The following is a 22,762-nucleotide window of genomic DNA, read 5'->3' on the forward strand; positions in this document are numbered from 1 at the left end:
GGCCAAGGAATATGAGGTAATCTGGGCCACCCTTCAGTCTTTTTTGGAATGCTGTCATACATCTCCTGAACTGTGTGTAGTTGGATATTGCACTATTTTTCAAGACGAAAAGTCTCCAGTTCTTTACACACTGCACTCCAGAACTTCCTAAAGGTTCAGTGATTTTCAAATCTGATGATTAGGGAGGCTTGGAGGGCATTTGATGTCATCCTTGTATTCATAAAAACCCTCTTGAATTTTGTAGCAGCGGGTGTGGCGGTATTATCATAGAATATGGGAACATCATGAGGAAAGTGTTTGCACCATAGGGAGCACCTAGTTCCTTGACATTCAGGTATTGTTAAGTGTTTCCGTTTGGCTTATCACTGGCCACTCCGGGATAATTCAATGTTAGTTCCACAGAAACTTTTTCCAGGATTAAAGCTTTTTTACGCAAAGGGGCTTTCTTGTGTCTCTTAAAACAGTAGGATTTTCCCCATATGTTTACAAAAACCTAATGAAGCATTTAAAGTAATAGCCTTTTTCGATACTCAAACATGGGTGAGGTTCAATGTGTGATGTTTGCTGCCTCTATTACAAGTGTACAATATTATATAACAATAAAATAGTTTGAGAAGAAATAGGAAATTATATAAGAATATGAATGGGTGCCCCTGTATACAATATAATCACACTACCATTTGACAACTACATCAGAATTATTTTTATGTCACACTAGTTTTTAGTTATATTTCTGGATATTTGCAGTGATAACTCACTAAAAGAGGAACAATATTTTCCCTTCAGTATGTTTAGATGACTTATTGGTGATTACAACAAAAGGAATGTAATTTGAACCTTTTTCTATTTGAATATTAATATTAGTGTTTTCATAAAAGTTTCATCTTGTATGTAGTCTAGTGAAGATATTTGGGAGAATGAATTTGTCAATTTAAAGGATATAGTTAAATCAGGAACCTGTTAGAGAAAATCAAAATGACGGCTGACTGCCTGATGTACAGATCACATAGCAATTTAAATAACTAATTCTTATCCTAATTATAGATCAATCAGTGACCATTTTCCATTGATTACGTTTTGTTACTGTCAAACATTTGTTATACTCTTCCCTCGACTCCTCAAATGCGATTAGATTAGGTAGCCTATTTCTTTGTGTGCTCGAAAAGGATTCTGAAGAGGACACGAGAAGTATCACTGAGAAAAAGGCAATATCTACTACACGACCAATGTACAGCCACTGCAGAAGTAACTACACTTCCCACAAATCCAAGTTCCCAGTTGAACTTCCGCGCCGTCGTACTGGTACGCCTTGCTCTCTGACGACATGGATTAGCAAACAGCGCGTGATGGAAACGAATGGAACCCATGCTAATAATCTACACTGAGATGTCTCTCTCGACTTCACATATGTCGACCGACACAGAGAATCGACGACGGAGAACGAACGTAGACGGACAAGGTGAAGTGGCGTAAAATATGGATGGTGTATTACTTCATCAGCATATACATTTAGTCTAGTCAGTGTGCTTGAAAGAACAGTGTTATAATAAAAAAAACATCTTACTGCGAAGGGATTAATCTTAACGTGAGACTAACGTACATCTATATTTAGGCTAACTCTAATATCAGTGACATTTTAAGAAATAAAATATAGCCCTACCTACCAAACATTGGGCGCGTTTCAGCTGTTCACTTTTTGTCAAGGGCTCAGTTCCTTATCAATTACATAAGTTATCACCTTTATTTTATAGAGCCTTTATTACCTTAAAAGTTGTTGTACATATCCTTTTGACAATGCAATATATTTTCCTGAAAGTTATGGAAAAATACTCAGCAGATTATTTAATTTTTTAAACTTCCAGAAAGTGCGGTGAATGCTTTTTAATTGCTTGTGTGTTGTGCCTGTGAATATAACATCAAATATGTCAGTAAAAATAACTGCCTTGTGAAAACATAGCTCTTAGATAAGAATTGCTAAGTAGGATTCAAACTAAATGAAAGAGGAAATTACAAGTTCACTTTCGCATCTAAAAATGCACCACATCACCTGCTCACATCAGCAGGCTGGTGGCATTCTTGTCTGGAGTGAGTTGCTTAAATAGTAATGATGTTACAATACGTCTTCAATTATCATATTATGTCAGAAGATATTATACATTGGTCAGCCAATCTTTACTTATCGGTGTGCCCTGTTATTACCAGGACATGATAAAATATATAGACAAATAGAACAAAAAGCTCCATAACGGTCAATTTATTGGAGGAGGAAAAGTGAATGACATGGAGTAGTTTGTAAAAAGCATATCACATCCAAACCATTCACAGGTTTAATTGACATTCTAGACACTGGAGTACCGGAGAGCGTCGCAGCCCCTACAAGGCAAATAGGTCCACTAGGTCGGGGGGCCCATGCACCCTTCAACTGAAAACAAGCAAGGAGTGTTTTTCAGGCCAGCACTAACACATCTGGAATGGTGTGAATAAGACACATGCAATGAGACAAGATGGGCACTTTGTTTCAACAGGTTCTGCATAATTTCAACTGTGCAGGAATAAATGAACTAAACCCCATTGAAAACCTCTAAACCAATAATCGTGTCAAGCAATTATAATATTTATTTATTGATTAAGATTTTCTTCTTTTAAAATGTTTACCTTAGATCTCTATTCTGAGTGTAAGGTCAAGCTGATAAAGAACAGTGACATATTTCATGCCATACATTGTCCCCCTTTCGCTCATCCTTACCAAGGCAACTAATAATTTTGCACTTGCAAATTTATTTCAACAAGCCTTCCTGTTGCATTCAGTCCATTCAATTTTTTACCTGTATTCTTAAGTCTTACATTTCACACCGTTCTCCTCTTTACTGTTTTTCAAAATATTCACCCATATTTCCTCGTGTTTTACTAACTGATGATAAAAGCTTTTTCATCCTGAAAATAGTATTTTTAGACAAATCCATGTTTAACTCTTCTTTAAACATCTATTACAACACTCTGCTTACTTTAGCCAATGTTAGATACAAACTCAATACAAAAAACTATAATCAAGTGTGTTAAATTGACCCACTTATTTTATACTTAGTCATAATTACAATATGATTGGAAATAGCATTTTAGCACATTTGAAGCATATTCATTAAGTGCGCTAAAATCCAATCATGTATTACAAGTATGAAATAAACCTCCCTAAAGGCGCACCCAGGGAATACACAGGTTTCAGGAAGTAAAATGTAAGCCTTTTTTTAATGCAACTATGAATTACATTTTAGACCAATTTCACAACAAAACCCCACACAAAAAAATACATAAGAACACCATTTCGACTGAAGTACCAATTTATGTTAGAGCTATAAGCCTACTGTTAACAATAACATTCCTGGCAATACTTTGCGGGACTGTCGTCGGTGACATAGACATCATATATAAAGGCTAGATACCTTGTCCACGCTGTTGGCCAATGGAGGTCAACGTCTGCACATGGCGGCCATCTTGCTACAGGCCGCTCGCTCACTCGTAACATGTGTTTTATGGTGCATGTACTTTTTAAATAACCATAACTTGCAATTTTTTTTACGATTTTCAAACGGTTTAGTTTGTTATAAACGTCAGAGATGAAGTTATGACACTGCATACATATGAACCATTAAAACCATGGACTTCCATATGAAAATATCCTTGAACAGAACCAGATAGGTGTAATGAATATACAAACACAAGGTATTTATGTTAAATCAATAAATAGCCTACTAAAACTCAGTGTACAGAATGGCAACATGACATATACACTTTTGTACTATTATAATAAAATAACTATTATAATAAAATTATTATTACATGTTTTTTCTTTCTGCCGGATAACAAGTTTCTCTGAACTGACCACATTTCAGCCCTTTAGGTCACTTGATATGACTTTAGAAACACAACTGAGCCCTAGCACCACGTCTTGTGAAGCTGTGTGCAAAAGCATCAATATAGAATGGAATTGAGTACTTTAGACCATTATTTGCCAAGGTATGGTCATGCGTGTTGTAAAATGCCCTATGGAAACTCCCCATAGGACTTTTGGTTAGACAAAATGCTGACAATAAAAGGTTTACTGTGTGGCAACCTCTTCGTGTGGAAGCATAATGAAATGAAATCAAATGAAAGGTAACACTGATGTTACTTGTAGCCTATTTGGATTGTATGTCAGGGGTTCTGATATAGAATGACTACAACAAATATGGAATAATTACACAAAAGTCTCTAGTTTTAAACTATTATGAAAGTGACATTTATTTGCACACAAAAATAAAATAGGTACATGATTCCCCTTTACAAATATCCCAAAAATAAATGCTGTAGAGAGAACTACACTACTGTTGAAGTAAAAGAGGACAGTACCTTGAAAACACATACCTTGGGCTAATGCCCTTTGAAAAGGACAGTTTTATTAAGTTTCTGTCGCATGTTGTTGCTCTGTAAGCTGAGGATTGTAATTCTGGCAATGTGGTGCAGCCTTAACTTAAAAAACAGGGACACAATTAATTTTAACAGCATATGGTGGTGGCTGTCTATCCCATACTGCGTCTTGCCGATGTGCTCCCCTAACACAAACACATCCTCAAAACCGATCCTTTTTCAGACAATGTAAACAACCTCAAGCAGTTTGATAGGCTGTGATCGTCTGGTACAGCCTGATGACTGCCGAATGACCCACTTTGCTGCCCTGACAACCCTCACGGTTCCCTCTGCTGGAATCACCAGACCTCCATTGTTTTTTAAAGTCAGCAGGTGGTAGCTCTGGTCCTTGATGACAGATGCAGCATCTGTCACCAGGCTGGCACGGCAGACATCACACGACAGCTTCTTCAGAGCCTGTTGCACAACAAATGCTGAAATTTGAGTTAGTAATATCATAACTTATAACAATAATCATTAATAAGCATGGGGAAATTAAGTGAACACTTCTCTTTTTGGACAATCGTGTGATTGTTTTTCCCCAGATTTTGACTATTGGCACTTTTGGTTATAGGGAAAATCGACTTTCAGTTAGCCTTTACCTGAAATGTACATGAGAGCGTTGTCCACAAGACCATCGAAGTGGACGGGAAGGTAGCTGTGATCATGTACTAGGGCAGGAATGTCAGCAAACGGGGATGGAAGATCTTCTCCTCCTGCTGCAGAGGACATATCTACAGCTGACAGGCTTGTAGAGGTGTCGATGACAGCTGGTAGGGATTCTGTGTCATCCTGTGCCGTCACATTGCCTCTGCATGGTTTAACAACCCCACACCGGGTTGCGGCTGGTAAATATAAATTATGAACCCTACCAGATGCTCTGATGGAGTTGAAGAGAAGCTCCAAGTGGTCCTGGCTGAACCTGTAGGTCAGAACATATGGCTGTCCTTCAAGCAGCACAGGAACCAATCTGATTGAATATCATGTGCAAGTTTGCTGGTTAGCAGCTAAACTGTAACGTTAGCTGCCATAGGTCTCACTCAAAGCTTATTGTTATTAGCCAGCAAATAACTACAACCACATCCACAAATATTGTAATTTAGACAAAAGATTAGTTGTCATAAAATCGTTATTGGTGTCAGTAAAACCTATAAAATCAAACAGCTCGATTGTGATATCTGCCTTGATAACTTGCGCATGTAGTTGTGATACAACTATGCTGCACGATTAAGTGGTTTTTACAAAAGAAAAGCTGCAATTTCAAAATTGTCAAGCATTCAGAATTATAGACACGTTAATAACATTTATAAGAAACCAAACCGTTTGTAAATCCGTCAAGGTTTCAGCGAGATAAGAGTATTTGTGTTCGTGCTGATCACTCACCTTACATCAGGTACCACAGAGCCCACCAGGAAGCTGGCCTGTGACAAGATGGCCGCCGGTGATGCCGGAATGAGACGTCTAGCCTTTATATATTATGTCTATGGTCAGTGATACGTCCAAATAAAATAGAAATGCCGGATGTTTGTTGGAGGCTTTTCGCAGAGTTCTTTTTTTTGTGTGTTTCTCAGACTTCACATGAGATTCCATAGATTTAATTCCCATAAATGTGCCAAGTCTTAAAGACTTCCTGCAAAATCACAGTGGTCTTCATGTTCTGTCCCTTCAACAGATGTCAACCACAAAGCAAAGTTCCTATTGTCCAACAGCTTCTAATTGAATTTGCACTTTCCCATGGTACCTGTGGGAAGTTTAACATCTAATGTCCGCTGTGTAGCTAGCTAAATTACCTAGCTTGGTACTAGCTAGCTATTTACCTCATGAACAACTGTGTTAGGAGAAAAGCAGACAATCGTCTCAAGTGTTTTGCTGACATCTAACCTGACTGAAATCGTGGTTTCTCACTGCGTGCGACCAGAGCTAAAATGCGTTCTGGGAGAAGCAAATTTGAAGAGGCACTGCTGTCTTTAAAATCCGCCGTGTAGGAACACTTTGGATTCAGCTTTCAATACAATAACGAGGTTAAGTTTAGTCTGCAAGCATTGCTTTGCCACTGTTGGCTGTTTGAGTAGAAACACTTCTAACATGATGACGTACCGTTACTGTGACCCACAAACCACAATACATATCGAACCGTGGGCCCACTGTAACAATGAATCCTTAAAATGCACAAAGTTCAATGTCTTAATGTACTCTGAAATTAATTAAAACAATTGGAGACAGTAAATAAATCATGGAATTGTTCTGTGTAACAAAGTGTAATATACATATTTGACTTATCAAAGTAACCACCTTTGCATTTCTGCAATGGAAATCAAATTTTGTTCACAAAGTTCTTCCCAACACTGTTGCAGAAGTTCCCACAAATATGTTACACTGTCCAGTTCATCCCAAACCAGTTAGATGGGGTTTAAGTCTGGAGACTGTTCTGGCCATTCTATGATTTGAAGCTTACTGTCTGCTTCTTTTCTTATGAGGTAGTGCTGACATTGCCTGCAGGTATGTTTTGGGCCATTATCTTGCAGTAGGATGAACCCCTGACCAACTAGGTGTACCCTAGAGGGTATTGCATTGTGCTGCAAAATGCTTTGGTAGACATTTTGGTTCAGGGTGCCACTAACTCAGTGCAAGTTGCTGAATCTGGATCCAGCAAAAAAGCCCCAGACCATCACGCTTCCTTCTCCATGTTTAACAATTGGTGTCACACACTGAGGAGCCATCCTTTTGCCTATTCGACGGTGTACAAAAACCCTGTGTGATGAACCAAAGGTGCTTCATGGACCAGGCAAGCCTCTTTTTGTTATTTTGCCATCTTAACAATGGCTTTCATACTGCCATTTCGAATTGTCAAACCTGCAACTCAAAATCTTCTCAGTTGAATCTGAGACTTGCTTACTTCGACTAGTGTTGTCCTGAACCAGTTGTCCTGTGAGCAGGCTATCACGCATGTTGTTGACTTTTAGAAACATGTCTTATGATCCTGTTGTGGTTTTGGCTCTGCCAGACCTCTTTTTGTCAGAGTTTCCTCCAGATTCCAAGTGCTTTTTGATGGTGTAGGAAACTCTACTCACTGACACCTTGGCTTTTTTTGCAATTTCCTTTTGGAAAGACCTACTCTTTTAATGGTCTGTCTCTCTTCCTTTGTTAATGGCATTTTTCTCACCATTATGATTGCAAAATGCTAATTCATGCAATACAATAATTCTGTATTTCTTTCTAGCTAAAAGGTAAGTAGTAGGGGACGATGGATATGTTTTTTTCACAGCCGATTCCAATACTGATTATTAGTGAACATGGAGACCGATGACCGATATTTGGGTCTGATATATACTTCCAGTAAAAGTGAATTTTTTACTGTCAACATTTTCAGTACTACAAAACAGAACAGTTTATTCATTCATTATATTATTTTGAAGAATGAAGTGCAGGGAGTTCTGAGCAGCATATCTTGTGAACTTAAATATCATATAGATAAAAACTATTAACTAAGTAGCTTCTCAAATTAGATACATTTTACTCTTTACAATCTTTTTCAGGTTTCTTTCCTGTAAAAATGAAATAATAAAGTAAAATGTTTCAGTAACTTTAACTTTGAAGTGGTGTAGCCATCTGCAATGAAAGAGGGTTTCAAAAGAGAAAGTTAAGAGGACTAAAATATGCTTCACTTATTACAGCACAAAAGCATTGGAAATCCTGTGTTGGTTCCAATTCTACGAACGTAACGAATTAACATGGTAACAGGGAACCAAACAAAATTATTACAGGCAGAGTATTTCTGCTATTGCGTCATGCTTAGAGTATGACCAGCCTTGGTATAATTGACGTGCAAGAATTAACATTATGTCAAGTTTGTTGCTAGTCCAAATTAACAGTAAACAAATAAACTTGTTAAAGTTACACTAGCTATCACATTCAAATAACGTTAGCTAATAATTTCAAGACTTAGCTACTCGTGTAACACTCACGTTCCTGTAGTTTGCTAGGTTGCTAAGTGCAAATGATACGCAACAGAATTTGCTAAATCTAACTACCATCCTGTAAATACTTAAAAAACAAATACGGGCGAGTATTCTGTTATATTAATATACATATATATACAAATTTGGAATTTTCAACCCATTTTTTAAATGTTCTATTTACGGATATTAATTTGATTAATAAACTGATAAGCGTTACATGGACCGTCAATCTGAGAAGAGCTCTAATCAGATAATTAAATAAAAACACCTCAAAGGTTTCCTAAATATGTTAATTTATGCACTCAATACTTGGTCTGGGGTCCTTTTGCACAAATTACTGCATCAATGCAGCGTTGCATAGAGGCAGTCCGCACTTTACTGTGGGCAGGTGCGAAGTCCTGCTGGAAAAAGAAATCAGCATCTCCATAATGCTAGTCAGCAGATGGAAGCATGAAGTGCTCTAAAATCTCCTGGTAGATGGCTGCATTGGAACCTTCACACTGGCCTTTGAGCAACTTGGATTCTGTGACTCTCCACTCTTCCTCCAGACTCTGGGATCTTGATTTCCAAATTAAATGCAACATTTATTTTCATCTGAAGAGAGGACTTTGGACCACTGAGCAACGGTCGAGTTCTTTTTCTCCTTCGCCCAGGTCAGACACTTCTGACGTTGTCTCTGGTTCAGGAGTGGCTTGACACTAGGAATGCACCACTTGTAGTCCATTTCCTGGACACGTCTGTGTGTGGTGGCTCTTGATGCACTGACTCAAGTCTCCATCCACTCCTTGTGAAGTTCTTGAATCGGCTTTGCTTGACAATCCTGTCAAGGCTGCGGTCATCTCTGTTGCTTGTACACCTTTTCCTACCACACTTTTCACTTCCAGTCAATTTTCCATGAATATGCTTTGATACATTACTTTGCGAACAGCCAGCCATTTTCATTGACCTTCTGTGGCACACTCTCTTCATGGAGGGTGTCAATGAGTGTCTTCTGGACAACTATCAAGTCAGCAGTCTTCCCCATGATTGTGGTTCTGTGTACTGAACCATACTGAGAGATTGAAGGAGTTAATTAGCTGGTTAGAGGTTTTCGAAAATTCTGGATTTTTGATTTCCATGAGCTGTAAGCCGTAATCATTGAAACAAAAAAGGCTTTAAATGTTTCAGTTTGTGTAATGAATCTAGAATATATGAAGGTGTCACTTTTTGATTTGAACTATGGGAAAAAAGGAACCTTTCCACGATATTCACATTTTCTGAGATGCACCTGGATATCCACATGTAATACCATGAATCTCATATAATTAAGAGAATAATTGTATTACGTGACCCTTTTGTTTTCTAAAGAAACGAACCAGACATGGAGTGATTGGAGTCATTATCTTTGTTATAGGTACTGTATAGCTATTAGCTAGTAATCTACAGTAATCTTCGTACAGGAGTACACTTTTAGTTAATAAACTTTCTGTTGTCCATGTTATTTCATCAAAAATGCAATGGCTGTGGTAATAGTTTAATTCCCGCTGTTTAAATATCATAATTGTTAAAGACACGGTCTGCCACATAGAAAACTGCAGATCGAAACCAGCCAGGGACGACAATCATCCCTTCAGGCTGAACTAGGCTTGTCTGGTTCCTCTTAAGTTTCTATTTATAACTTTTTTTTTTACCTCTGACAATTTACTGCTTATCTTTGTACCATTTTTGTTTATTTGCTGTATTTGAACTGGAAAAATGGGATGTACTAAAACTTTTGATCAGTAGGGTACTTACTACTTTTAATTGTCAGGTAAAATGCAATTTTAATACTATTTAATGGACTAAAGTACAATTGTATGTAAGCTTTGTTCCAAAATAATACACAAAATATGCTTGGGAATCTACACTCACTTAAAGGATTATTAGGGACACCATACTAATACTGTGTTTGAACCCCTTTCGCCTTCAGAACTGCCTTAATTCTACATGGCATTGATTCAACAAGGTGCTGAAAGCATTCTTTAGAAATGTTGGCCCATATTGATAGGATGAACGTCTTGCAGTTGATGGAGATTTGTGGGATGCACATCCAGGGCACGAAGCTCCCGTTCCACCACAGATGCTCTATGCTCTATTGGGTTAAGATCTGGTGAATGTGGGGGCCATTTCAGGACAGTGAACTCATTGTCATGTTCAATCATTTGAAATGATTCAAGCTTTGTGACATGGTGCATTATCCTGCTGGAAGTAGCCATCAGAGGGATGGGTACATGGTGGTCATAAAGGGATGGACATGGTCAGAAACAATGCTCAGGTAGGCCGTGGCATTTAAACGATGCCCAATTGGTACTAAGGGGCCTAAAGTGTGCCAAGAAAACATCCCCCACACCATTACACCACCACCACCAGCCTGCACAGTGGTAACAAGGCATGATGGATCCATGTTCTCATTCTGTTTACGCCAAATTCTGACTCTACCATCTGAATGTCTCAACAGAAATCGAGACTCATCAGACCAGGCAACATTCTTCCAGTCTTCAACTGTCCAATTTTGGTGGGCTCGTGCAAATTGTAGCCTCTTTTTCTTATTTGTAGTGGAGATGAGTGGTACCCGGTGGGGTCTTCTGCTGTTGTAGCCCATCCGCCTCAAGGTTGTGCGTGTTGTGGCTTCACAAATGCTTTGCTGCATACCTCGGTTGTAACGAGTGGTTATTTCAGTCAAAGTTGCTCTTCTATCAGCTTGAATCAGTCGGCCCATTCTCCTCTGACCTCTAGCATCAACAAGGCATTTTCGCCCACAGTACTGCCGCATACTGGATGTTTTTCCCTTTTCACACCATTATTTGTAAACCCTAGAAATGGTTGTGCGTGAAAATCCCTGTAACTGAGCAGATTGTGAAATACTCAGACCGGCCCGTCTGGCACCAACAACCATGCCACGCTCAAAATTGCTTAAATCACCTTTCTTTCCCATTCTGACATTCAGTTTGGAGTTCAGGAGATTGTCTTGACCAGGACCACACCCCTAAATGCATTGAAGCAACTGCCATGAGATTGGTTGATTAGATAATTGCATTAATGAGAAATTGAACAGATGTTCCTAATAATCCTTTAGGTGAGTGTATGTAAGTAATGGGTTTGTATTAACTTATTTAATATTTGTAATGGCTGTTTATAGCCCAACACCAGTAGATTTTAATTGTTTTGATCTGAAAGACGACAGTCAGAGCTTTTTTTTTTGTGTCAAAGTATTTGCCCTCCATCAGATTTTCCGAATGTTTGCGAAGTTTAGACTTGAATATATAAGGATCTTCATGTGAGTTGCATGTACTAGTATATAGAGGGATACTGAGTGAAAGAATAGCATCCACTTTTGGAGCTTCTTTCATGATTTTGTTGTGCTAGATAATCAACTATGCAATCATCAGGTATAAAAAAAAGTTATTGTGTCTGAGTGCTTTGGTTGACTCCCAGGCCATATTTATGCCAGGTCTGCCCAATATAAATGAGAGTAACTTTGGCCCTTAGCATCAGTGACAGTGTCAGCACACAAGTTTTAGAGGCACATCATGCCACAATCAAAAGACATTCCTAAAGAAACCTTCAGAAAAAAGTTATTGATCAATTGATGAACCAGATTTGAATCCATTGTTCACAAGAGGGACACACCAATGGACCTGCCTAGGACACACAAAACCTCTGAATCACTTACAGTTTCTCTGGCAGAAGTTCTTGAAAATGAAAATTTGGTCTTCACAATTTTTTTTTTGTGAAGACCAAATTCTTTAGGTCATTTCACAATTGAGCAGTAGGTTCTGAGTCAATTTAAGAATTATAAATTTCTGCCAGATAATGTGAACCTGAAATCTTCATAACTAAGATGCCAGTGACCAGTTGAAAACAATCTAATGCTTAGAACATTTAGAGATTTTGCTAAAATGAATAGTCACTGATCTATTGTTAGTTGCATTCACCAAACGTGGTATGGTATCATATGATGCGGTCAGAACCTATTGTTCAGAGGCAAAAAAAATGCTTGTAACAGACTTACTGCAAGATATTCTGTTCTTAGCAACCGATAGATGATAGACATTCCAATGCTAGGACTCACAGGCTGGGAAGTTGGATATTAAACACTAACAGGACTTGAAACACACATCCACCGTCCTGCTCAGTGTACAATTCCTTGCTCCAGTACATGTCCATCTACCTATTAATTCAACCAGTTTGAATAAAATCTCTGAAAGCATTTACATTGATATCTTAAGTTGTTAACTGGAAGCTCTTTTATGAGTTGCTTGAATACATTGTTGATTGCATACATTTTAGTACCTAGGGTAATAGTTATTTATTTTAGTTACGGGGGACTCATATTAAGTCAGGACTGAGTTAGTGGCCATGATCTTAAGATCAGAGTGCCCCCAGCAGGCTTTCCAACAACAGTTCCAGCAGGATCTGTTCTCCCATCCAGAGACTGACCACAACTGACCCTACCTTGCTTCAGAGTCAAGTCATCAGTGGGCTGCAGGTTGATAACTCCAGTGGAGTGCTAAAACAAGGCAGTGCAGACAGTTTAATTTACCTATTTTTTAGCAATGCTTGAGGTCTGCATCTAAGTAAAATGTTTGTTTATACTGGAACTATAAGTGTGGATATGTGTTTTCTTTCCTTATGTGACAACACCATTACACCAACACTGAGTCTGTTTAAATGTACTTGGAAAAATTAGTTTATTATAATCCGTAGATAAGGGGGAACCCTAAGAGGGTTTTATAAACAAGGCCCCCACAACTGATGCACCACACCAATCAGTGTCATTTTATAAATGATCCCTGACATGACTGATCATTCACTCAAGTTAGAAACCTGGGTCAGAATCATGTTAGTGGTGACTGAGATATTTTCTGGGTTAGTCAGATTCACGTTCCTGAGTATAATCTTACCGTTTATAGTGCCATTATGTGGTCAATATCAATGTTTATATGTTGAGTCTTGACGCTGCTTATGTGTACCATTTTCCTAAAATATGATGACCCTTGACTGATCAGTATGTCAGACCATGCTCAAGTGAATGTTTATTGGTCCAGGACTACTTTCATTTAGTTGAGTCATTGTCCATCTATGTGGCATAGCAACTGTTGTCCAGACTATCTTTTGGTGCAAGAAGAGTAGCGTTCTGGATTTCACAAAAATCTATTTTTTGGAAAATGTGTCTTACAAGACATTAGGTTCTTCAGGAAAATGCTTTCCTGGTGAGGAGAGGTTCCTATGTACTGAACTTCATGAGGCTAAACGGGTAAAGGCTGGGACCTTTTCAGACTCTTGTTAATACACCACCTTTTTGTCAATCAGTATAAATCTGAAAATGACTCATCTATGGCAAGACATCATTCATCCAAGTTGAGTAAGGTCCGGGAAGTGTTTTCTGATTGGCTGCACAGATGCAGCAAATGGACAGTCATCCATAGTCCCCTTCCCAATTACGCTGTGGGAAACGATCAGTATCAGTGGATATTGTGCTAGTATAAAAGGAAGGCAAGTTAAAAAGAATGCTCTTGACCACTCGGCAATCTGCCGCCTCACAGAGATGCGTCCTATAAGGAGCATTTGTGGCACATCGGATGGCCAAATTATTGTCGGGAGCACATCTGTAAAGAATTTCTCCTCTTATATCTGTGTTTCCATGTCCTCCCTTCAGATCTGTCATGGCACAGAGATCACCGGGGAGAGTGGCTCCATGAGCCGTGTGTGGCCAGCATGGACCTGGAGCAGGGGGGCGCCTCTTCACCCTGCTCCTCTCTCCTCCCTGGACCAGGTGTCTACAAGCCAAAATCCCTGACGGCACTCGGAGGTGAGTCCAAGGTCCTGTTCCACGTGGCCCAAGCAGGAGGAGGTGTCATGGGTTCAATTGGAACTGGCTAGGTATTCACATTTGGTCATCGTGAACCAAAATTTCGTTGTAATATAATACGGTTGAATGTCCCCCTCCAGGACTCTGCTCCCATGCTTCTGAATGTGTGTTGGAGGATGTCACCGACAAGACCACTATCAGAGCAGAGAACGAAGTGGAGGCCCACAAACTAGCCAACAACTACAGGGTATTGTACAGTATACTACAGGCTCTTACAACGACAGGGAAGTGTACAGTGTAGGACAGGTTCTAACAACTACAGAGTATAGTACAGTAACAGTATAGTATAGGTTCTAACAATTACATTGGGTAGTACACTATACTACAGGTTCTAACAACTACAGGTTGTAGTACCTTGTATAGTTTGGGATGTTACAACTGGGATTAGGGTTTAGGTTAGGTTTTTAGGGTAAATGTTAGTTATGGGATCGGTTGTTTTATTACATTTAGCTAATTGTGTGTTTAGGATAGGATCTCTCAAAAAAATATCCAGCTAAGGATGGTTTTTAGGGCAATATTGGGGTTAGTGTTAGAATTGGGCTTACTTTTAGGTTTCACATTATGGGATAGGCATTTGGGCAAGGTTAAGTCTAGGCATACATGTTTGGTTATTGAGGTTTAGGTTAGGATTAGAGGACATGGATCTTTGGTTTTCTGGTCCTGACAATGATGGAATTACATGGCCGTGTGTGTACATGTATATCTGTATGTTTCAGTTTGGATTCAGGAAGTGGAAGAGTCATGTGACGGAGCGCCCATTCGAGGTCAGGTCTGACGTGGTCAAGGAGCTCTATTCCGATCTCAGTATCATCAAACCACACACAGGTGTTTCTTTCTATTTGTGTGTGTGTGTATGTGTGTGAACACTTGATTGATAAGGAAGAAAACTAGACAAATCTACTGTATAGATGTTTCTTTATTAATGGCTTGCTGTTTATAAGAAGTGGAAATCACTAATGGCTCTCTGTCTGTTTGGGGTCAGATCATCTGATCACTTGTGGGAATGTGGTGTATGTGTTGTTGTTCGGCTGGTGGGTGTCTCTGGTCTACCTCCTGGTCAGCATACTGATGGTCATCACCATCATTGGGGCACCATACGGTATGGATATCCATTAGTCTTTCTGACGGTGGAAACACTAGATATGTTTGGTGAATGATTCTCAAATTTCTATCTCCCCTCTCTCCCCTTCTGCTTTTAGGGAAACTGTGCTGGAAACTGTCATTGTATTTCTTATGGCCATTTGGGAAATCCATACAGGAGGTATAGTAGTAGTGGTAGGATCACATTGCTGTTTAGAGGAAGTAAAGCTAAAACTACTGTACACAGACTCTCAGTTTTAGCTCCTGTCTTTACTTCCTCACTGTCCATCTGTGGCGGCTAGGTAGCAGAAGTCCCATTTTCCTGTCACCACCACAAGTTTTAAGCCTCACAGTTTACTGAATAATTAAACCAGGATGAAGTTTCATAATGGAAATATACAGTGAGCCACGCAGGTTGGTTGGAGCCATCTGCTGCCCAAGAGGTTAGGAAACTGAATGTCAATGTCACCGATTCAAACCCATGAGGCTACAGAGTAAAGGGAAACGAATCATGTTTTGCCCGTGAAAAAGGCACTTAAACCTTGTTGCCCTGGATAAGACGATCTGTTAAATGGCAGTGTGTGCACTTTTAACTATAAAGACAGACAGGCAAGAACCACAGAGAGACAAACAGAAACCAATGACAGACAGGCACCACAGACCGATAGACAGGTGCTACAAAAAGAAAGACAGGCACCACAGACCGGTACGCACACAGAAGAATTGTGGTATCTGCACCAGGCTAACCTGGCTGGCATTCCCTTTCCAGGTGGGAGTGTGTGCATGTGGGTGCTGTGGGAGGTTGCCCCATTTTGAGGTCATCCCAGAGGGGGTGGAGGACGACAAAGACCTGTCACCCATTCTCCTACCTTCACCCACTGAGGAGCATATCCCGGACCTTCTACAGGCCCCCCCACAGAACAAGCGCTACTGGGTAAAGGTTTCTAGCTGAATCTAAAAGGCTTTCTAGTGTGTGATGGGTTTTAATACAGTACATCATGTCTTATTATAGTGTCTGTCTCTATCCTGCCGTGTGTAGCGTTGTGTGAGCACGTACGTGTGGCTGCTATTGGGTTATCCTTGGCTGGCTGTGGTTCATTCCCTGGCCTGCCTGCTCTCCTGGCTATTGGTGTTCACCATACCCGTGGCCAAGATGAATGCACGGACCCTGGCTTCCATCCTCCTCATGCCCCCCAAGAGCCTCGCTATCTCCTCCTGCTCAACGAGGAAGGTACATAGTGAATGGCCAGAGATGGCACTGGTCATTAAAGCATTCAAGATCGACAGCTGGCACTTTGTCTTGAGAAATACAGACAATGGAGATTTCTGTTTCTGTAACGCACCTGAATTAGCTAATTTAACATCCCAATGAGCAGCTGAAGCAATGCATTTGGTGTTGTAGATTAGAGTTCCACAAAGAAGCTATGTATTACTAATTGTAATGTACTGTACTGTGACCTCCAGCCTCAGGTTTGTGAGACTCAAGCACTGCTTTGCTGCTACCATGCGGTAAACTGGAACTACTACAAATACACTGTGGATGGGATCAATGTGTTTGCAGTCAGTATCCTTTATCACAAGGTCTGTTGTATTTGTCTGCACGATTTTAGGACCAATCGTTTCATTTAAATTGAGTTTACTAGTTGCCATCCTTAAGCCCTTGAACAGACCTCCTTCCCCTGGTCATCATTTCCCTTGTGATCGGCTACGTAGACAAGGGTAACCAGTTTGCAAGCTCCGAGGTGAAGTTTGCCACAGCGATCGTCTCCATCATTCCGCTGTCCTACTACATTGGCATGGGCATCGCCAGGTCAACACAAACACAGAAACTATCATTACAATTATTCTCCCAACAAATATGCATAGACCTACAGTACTTGCAAGTTGCAAACATGAGTACTCCCGTTTTATATTTAATGCTGCATGAAGAGCGGTAGTCAGAACTGTGCCATCTATGCCCTCTCTGCAGTATCTCTGCCCAGAGTAACTTTGCGGTTGGGGCGGTGGTGAATGCTACCTTTGGCTCCATCACAGAGATGACCTTCTACATCACGGCCCTGCTGAGGGGTCACCGTGCCGGGAAGGCCTGTCTTCAGGAGGTGGTTAAATCCGCCCTCACCGGGACCCTGCTGGGCTGCATCCTCTTCATCCCTGTGAGTCAGACACACACACACACACACACACACACAAACACACACCTATATCTGATATAAATGTGCTGTTCAATGTTTATTTGCTGACTTCAACATTGTAATGAAGTTATCAATGAATCATAAATAATATGGAATTTCTCACAAACACAAACACACACATCTATTTTCTACCTTTCTGTTTTTTTGTAATTCCCCCCAGCAACCAGGCCGCTGTCTTTGCCTTTCATTTAGGGGATCTGCATGATCATAGGAGGGCTGAGACACAGGGAGCAGAGGTTTAACAGTCGTTCAGCTGGGGTCAGCTCTGCTCTGCTTTTCATCTCTGTGGGAGGTGAGAGACAAGAACCTGCTCACCCCTCACCCATTAACCTAATCCCCATTCATCCTAAAAAAGGGTTTATTGTCTTGGCTCACGCTCTCGTCCTGTGTCTGCAGGTGTGTTTGCCCCCACACTGTTCTCCAAGGCTTATGGGAACCTGGTGTGTGACAACTGTACCGACTCCATGGGTGGCAAAACCAGCGGGCCGTTCGTCTGCCACAACTGTCATTACGACCTGGTCATTCACGTTTATTCACACTGTTACATTGTTAAAACAGAAAACTCTAAAAGGCTATTTTGAGAAATGAATATGTAATTGTAATAATTGTAATAACCGTGTACAATAATAATATTTCAAGTACACTGTTAGGGAGCATAAGAATACATTGTGAATGTGTGTCTATTTCCTGTAGCTACGGTTCACAGGTTGGGTTTTACCAGGGCCATGGACTGGAGGTCTAAAAAGGGCCTAAAATGTGCACTTTAATCATGATATAAAAATGGTTTGTGTGAGAAATGCTAAAGGCAATATCAAACGTCTTTCCTCCCAATAAAATGTCTATGTGTGAATTGGTCGAAGGTACCATTTTTATGGTATTTTGTTTCCCTGTTTTCCCCACAGAGTGAGAATAACTACACCCTGTTCCACAACCACATAGAGTGAGTTTCAAATGATTCCAACTTTTATGGAACTCTGAAAGTCGGAGTGTTTATGCTTAAAAAAGATGGAAAAGCCGTGTGAGCTCTGTCATTTTCCCCGTGTGTGTCTTAGGCCACTGGTGTACACAGTCTCCGTTCTCCTGCCCTTTGCATACATCATTGGTCTAATCTTCACACTGAAGACACACTCACACATCTATGACATTCATGTTGGTGAAGGACAGGGTAAGTTGAAAATACACACTCACGTTCACACTAACAGACACACATTCTATATAAACAGGGAGTGTGTGTTTGTGCGCCCGTTTGTGTCTGCAGTGGCTGGTCACCAGAATGCTGTTGTCCTTTGGTCTCGCTGGAGAGCTCTGGTCATCCTCATCATGGCCACTCTTCTAATGTCAGCCTGTGCTGATGTCACTACTGAACACATTCAGCCCATACTGAGCCAGCCCAACATCTCCCAGGTACACACACACTGTGGTTTGGTCCCCATGACCATCTAGCTCCTCTATTGCTCACGTTCTCCTGGACCCTGATCCTCCCTCCCTGTTGCCTGTCAGTACTTCATAGGAGTGACGGTGTTGGCCATGGTACCTGAGATCCCAGAGATAGTCAACGGGATCCAGTTTGCCCTTCAGAACAACATCAGTCTGAGGTGGGTGCTCCCTAACAAGGGACTGATGTCAGCAGTCACTGGCTGGTTGGCTGGGATTCCCTGCTAACCAGTGTTTTGTGATGGAGCGTGACTGACGATTGCTCTGTGTTCTGTCTCTCTGTTGTCTCTTTGTTCTCTCTGTCAGCCTGGAGGTGGGCAGCTGCATCGCAGTACAGGTCTGCATGCTCCAGATTCCTCTGCTTGTCTTATTCAACAGCTTCTATGTAAGTCACTCCCCTTTATTGTACTAATGAGTAATGTAAGTTACTCCCTCTTTATTGCACTAATGAGTAATGTAAGTCACTCCCCTTTATTGTACTAATGAGTAATGTAAGTCACTCCCCCTTTATTGTACTAATGAGTAATGTAAGTCACTCCCCTTTATTGTACTAATGAGTAATGTAAGTCACACCCACTTTATTGTACTAATGAGTAATGTAAGTCACTCCCCCTTTATTGTACTAATGAATAATGTAAGTCACTCCCCCTTTATTGTACTAATGAGTAATGTAAGTCACTCCCCTTTATTGTACTAATGAGTAATATAAGTCACTCCCCCTTTATTGTACTAATGAGTAATATAAGTCACTCCCCCTTTATTGTACTAATGAATAATGTAAGTCACTCCCCTTTATTGTACTAATGAGTAATGTAAGTCACTCCCCCTTTATTGTACTAATGAGTAATATAAGTCACACCCCCTTTATTGTACTAATGAGTAATGTAAGTCACACCCCCTTTATTGTACTAATGAGTAATGTAAGTCACTCCCCCTTTATTGTACTAATGAATAATGTAAGTCACACCCCCTTTATTGTACTAATGAGTAATGTAAGTCACTCCCCCTTTATTGTACTAATGAGTAATATAAGTCACTCCCCCTTTATTGTACTAATGAGTAATATAAGTCACTCCCCCTTTATTGTACTAATGAGTAATGTAAGTCACTACCCGTCACTGTGCCGGTCACTAACTAATAATTGTAATTATTAATATGTTATTGGGTAATAAACAACAGTAATTTCCTTTGTCTGTTGTGATAGGATGTGGGCTTTGTGCTCATATTCTGTGACTTGCACCTTTGGGCCAGCATATTCAGTGTGATTCTTGTCAACTACATCTTCATGGATGGCAAATCGGACTATTTCCAGGGTAAGAGGTGCCTGGAGGATTTGACGTAGAGCACTCTATCCCAACCTGTGTGAATGTTTCATATCTTGCCACCGTAGCATTGATATTACAATGAGGAAACAGCCAGGTATACTGGTTACATTACCATGACCAAACAATACAAGTCAAACAATATAGCAATTGGACTATGATAGGTTATGGATGATTTAAGCACAATAGGGCATTTCTTGAGTAGAGAATTTAAACATGTCTTCCTCTATGAATGTGACCGCATCATGGGCCAATTGAGATTTACTATATTATGCCCGTTGGGCCAATCAGTGGGATTCTGTAAATACAGGTTATCTTTGGTAACACACGACATTGGACAGCATTTCCTCAAAATCATCATGATGTTGCTGCTAATGAATTTAACCCAAAAGAGGGTTACTATAGCAACCCTCTTTTGCTGATCACTATAATTGTTGTAAATGCTGAATCAATACCAAGATCATTCAGAAAGATCTATCCGGTACTTTCCGATACAGCCAGGACAGGGGTTTCTAAAGTTCTTGTTCATATTAAAAAAATAACCAACTCTTCAAAACTCTAGACGTCCCCTTCAAGCCAGCTAGCATTGTGCATGTCCTGCCAGAATAAATCATCTACACTGATAAGACATAAATGTCACCTTCTGGAGTTTGCAAAACATCATGAAGTGTTATTAGAAGAGATCTTGATGAAAGTAGATGTTTTCTTTTGGTGAGACGTCTAAATAGTGTTTGCATTCAGGTGTTGTGTAAATGTAGTATTGATGTGTTGGCAACCCTAGGTGTCCTCGCATACAGTATATAAGACGGTAAAACAGAAAGGCATGATTGATCATTTAAAGGGTATATTAAGTTTAGTAGGTAACTGCCCTCTAGTGGAGGATGTAGTTTACTCAGAATCAAGTGTGTTTGTGTGATCCAGGTTTTTCCACTGCCCAGAGAAAATGGGATTTCTGGCTCATGGGTTAGGTTTAGGGAAAAAGATAATTAGGGATTATGTTACAATTGGAGTTACTTATAGGTTTAAGCATTATGGGTTAGGGTTAGTTCTAGTTTAGGCTTAAAGGTTAAGGTTCAGTTTACATTAGGGTTAGGAAACATAGATTTCTGAAATTCCAGTTCCCACAATAATTGAAAAACAAACGTGTGCGCGTGTTCCAACCTTAGGCATTATAGGATTTTGAATGAATTTTTTTTTTTTGGTGTATCGGTTTTTAACTTGACTGATTTTGTCCTCTCAGGCGCTGCTCTGGTTGTGGTTTATCTGATCCTCCTGGCATCATACTTCTTTGCTCCGTCACCAGCTGGATGCTGAGTATCTGCCTCATACATTTAACATCGGATTGAGAAGAGTTATGGGATTGATTATGGTGTGCTGACTACTGAACTTTTGACAACATTTCAAAACTATTCCTTGTTTGCCATTCCAAAAACATGTTTCAGCCTTTGAAGAATTTCGGTCTTGAATGCTCAGGTGTTGTTGAAATGTCTGGAACTGCTCACCTTTCAACTGTTTTAATAACAGCTAACTAATCCTCAATCGCACACATTTTACCTCACATCTGTTTCTGTCAAAATCCATGCATACACATGCATGCACCTCCTTTTCTTAAAACTATTACAATGAAACATGATTAATGTAAGCTATGCAAACTGGAGGACAATACCTGTCACAAGACATTGTATGGTTTGGAAAACTTTACACTGGACTCCCCTCTCAGAAGATAGTTTTTTATCTTTGTACTTGTTTGTGAAAACCACTTAGTACTTTTGTACTTTAACATTATGTCTTGACAATGGCGTTGTAAATATTAAAAGTAGATATTTAATAGCCAAAGTGAGTGTTTAACTGATCAATCAGTGGTTTCCAAATAAACTATTCTTTAAGCAGAACATTTCCTTCAATGACCATACCTTCTTTTAAGGATTTGATGTGTCAACAAATTGCCTATCCAGATTTCTAGAGCCAGAAACCTTTTACAAAGCCACTATTGTTTAACCTGCCAAGTACCCAACGCAAGCTATTGTGGTCTAATGAGACCAAAATATAACTATTAATACTAAATGCCGAACACTAGATCGGACACTAAATCAACTCTCATCGCCTGGCTAATACCAGCCCTAGGGTAAAGCATGGTGCTGTGAGTTTCATGATATGGGAATGATTCTCAGTGGCTTCTCCAAAGTTATTGTGCAAATCATACCCAAAGTGAAAGTGTCTAAATAATCATCAAATCTGGTAGAGTCATACCCAAGGTGAAAGTGTCTAAATAATCATGTACCGGAGATATTTTTGTTCATGATGCCAAAAGTATTTTTTTCTCAATTATGAATTAAACTTATAAATGTGTAGAAAGAGACAGGGACTGAATACTTTCCTGAAGGCACTGCACATAGTATCTGGATTTCCAGGACAAATAATAATCTAGTTAAACTTAATTTT

The 22,762-nt window shown here is 39.9% G+C and overlaps 1 protein-coding gene across 1 annotated transcript; it reads left to right on the forward strand.

Annotated features, from left to right (window-relative positions):
• The first annotated feature begins 1,327 nt into the window (after positions 1-1,327).
• cax2 (cation/H+ exchanger protein 2) lies at positions 1,328-22,679 on the forward strand. Its single transcript, XM_029115139.2, has 20 exons — positions 1,328-1,459; positions 14,080-14,232; positions 14,373-14,479; positions 15,009-15,117; positions 15,275-15,391; positions 15,492-15,553; positions 16,142-16,306; positions 16,412-16,603; positions 16,837-16,936; positions 17,041-17,182; positions 17,342-17,525; positions 17,757-17,856; positions 17,961-18,082; positions 18,467-18,504; positions 18,617-18,729; positions 18,823-18,968; positions 19,065-19,159; positions 19,305-19,383; positions 20,203-20,311; positions 21,561-22,679. Exons 1-20 carry the CDS (start codon positions 1,357-1,359, stop codon positions 21,632-21,634), a joined length of 2,310 nt encoding a protein of 769 aa, XP_028970972.2. The 5' UTR covers positions 1,328-1,356; the 3' UTR covers positions 21,635-22,679.
• Positions 22,680-22,762: the final 83 nt, after the last annotated feature.

This window comes from Esox lucius, chromosome 19, assembly GCF_011004845.1.
Source record: "Esox lucius isolate fEsoLuc1 chromosome 19, fEsoLuc1.pri, whole genome shotgun sequence".
NCBI classification, from domain to species: Eukaryota; Metazoa; Chordata; class Actinopteri; order Esociformes; family Esocidae; genus Esox; species Esox lucius.

Coding starts and splice junctions, on each gene's coding strand:
- cax2 (XM_029115139.2), top strand. CDS start 1,357: ATGGAACCCATGCTAATAATCTACACTGAGATGTCTCTCTCGACTTCA. Junction 15,392..15,491: donor CATCATTGGGGCACCATACG/GTATGGATATCC, acceptor TTCTGCTTTTAG/GGAAACTGTGCTGGAAACTG. Junction 16,604..16,836: donor CCTCCTGCTCAACGAGGAAG/GTACATAGTGAA, acceptor TGTGACCTCCAG/CCTCAGGTTTGTGAGACTCA.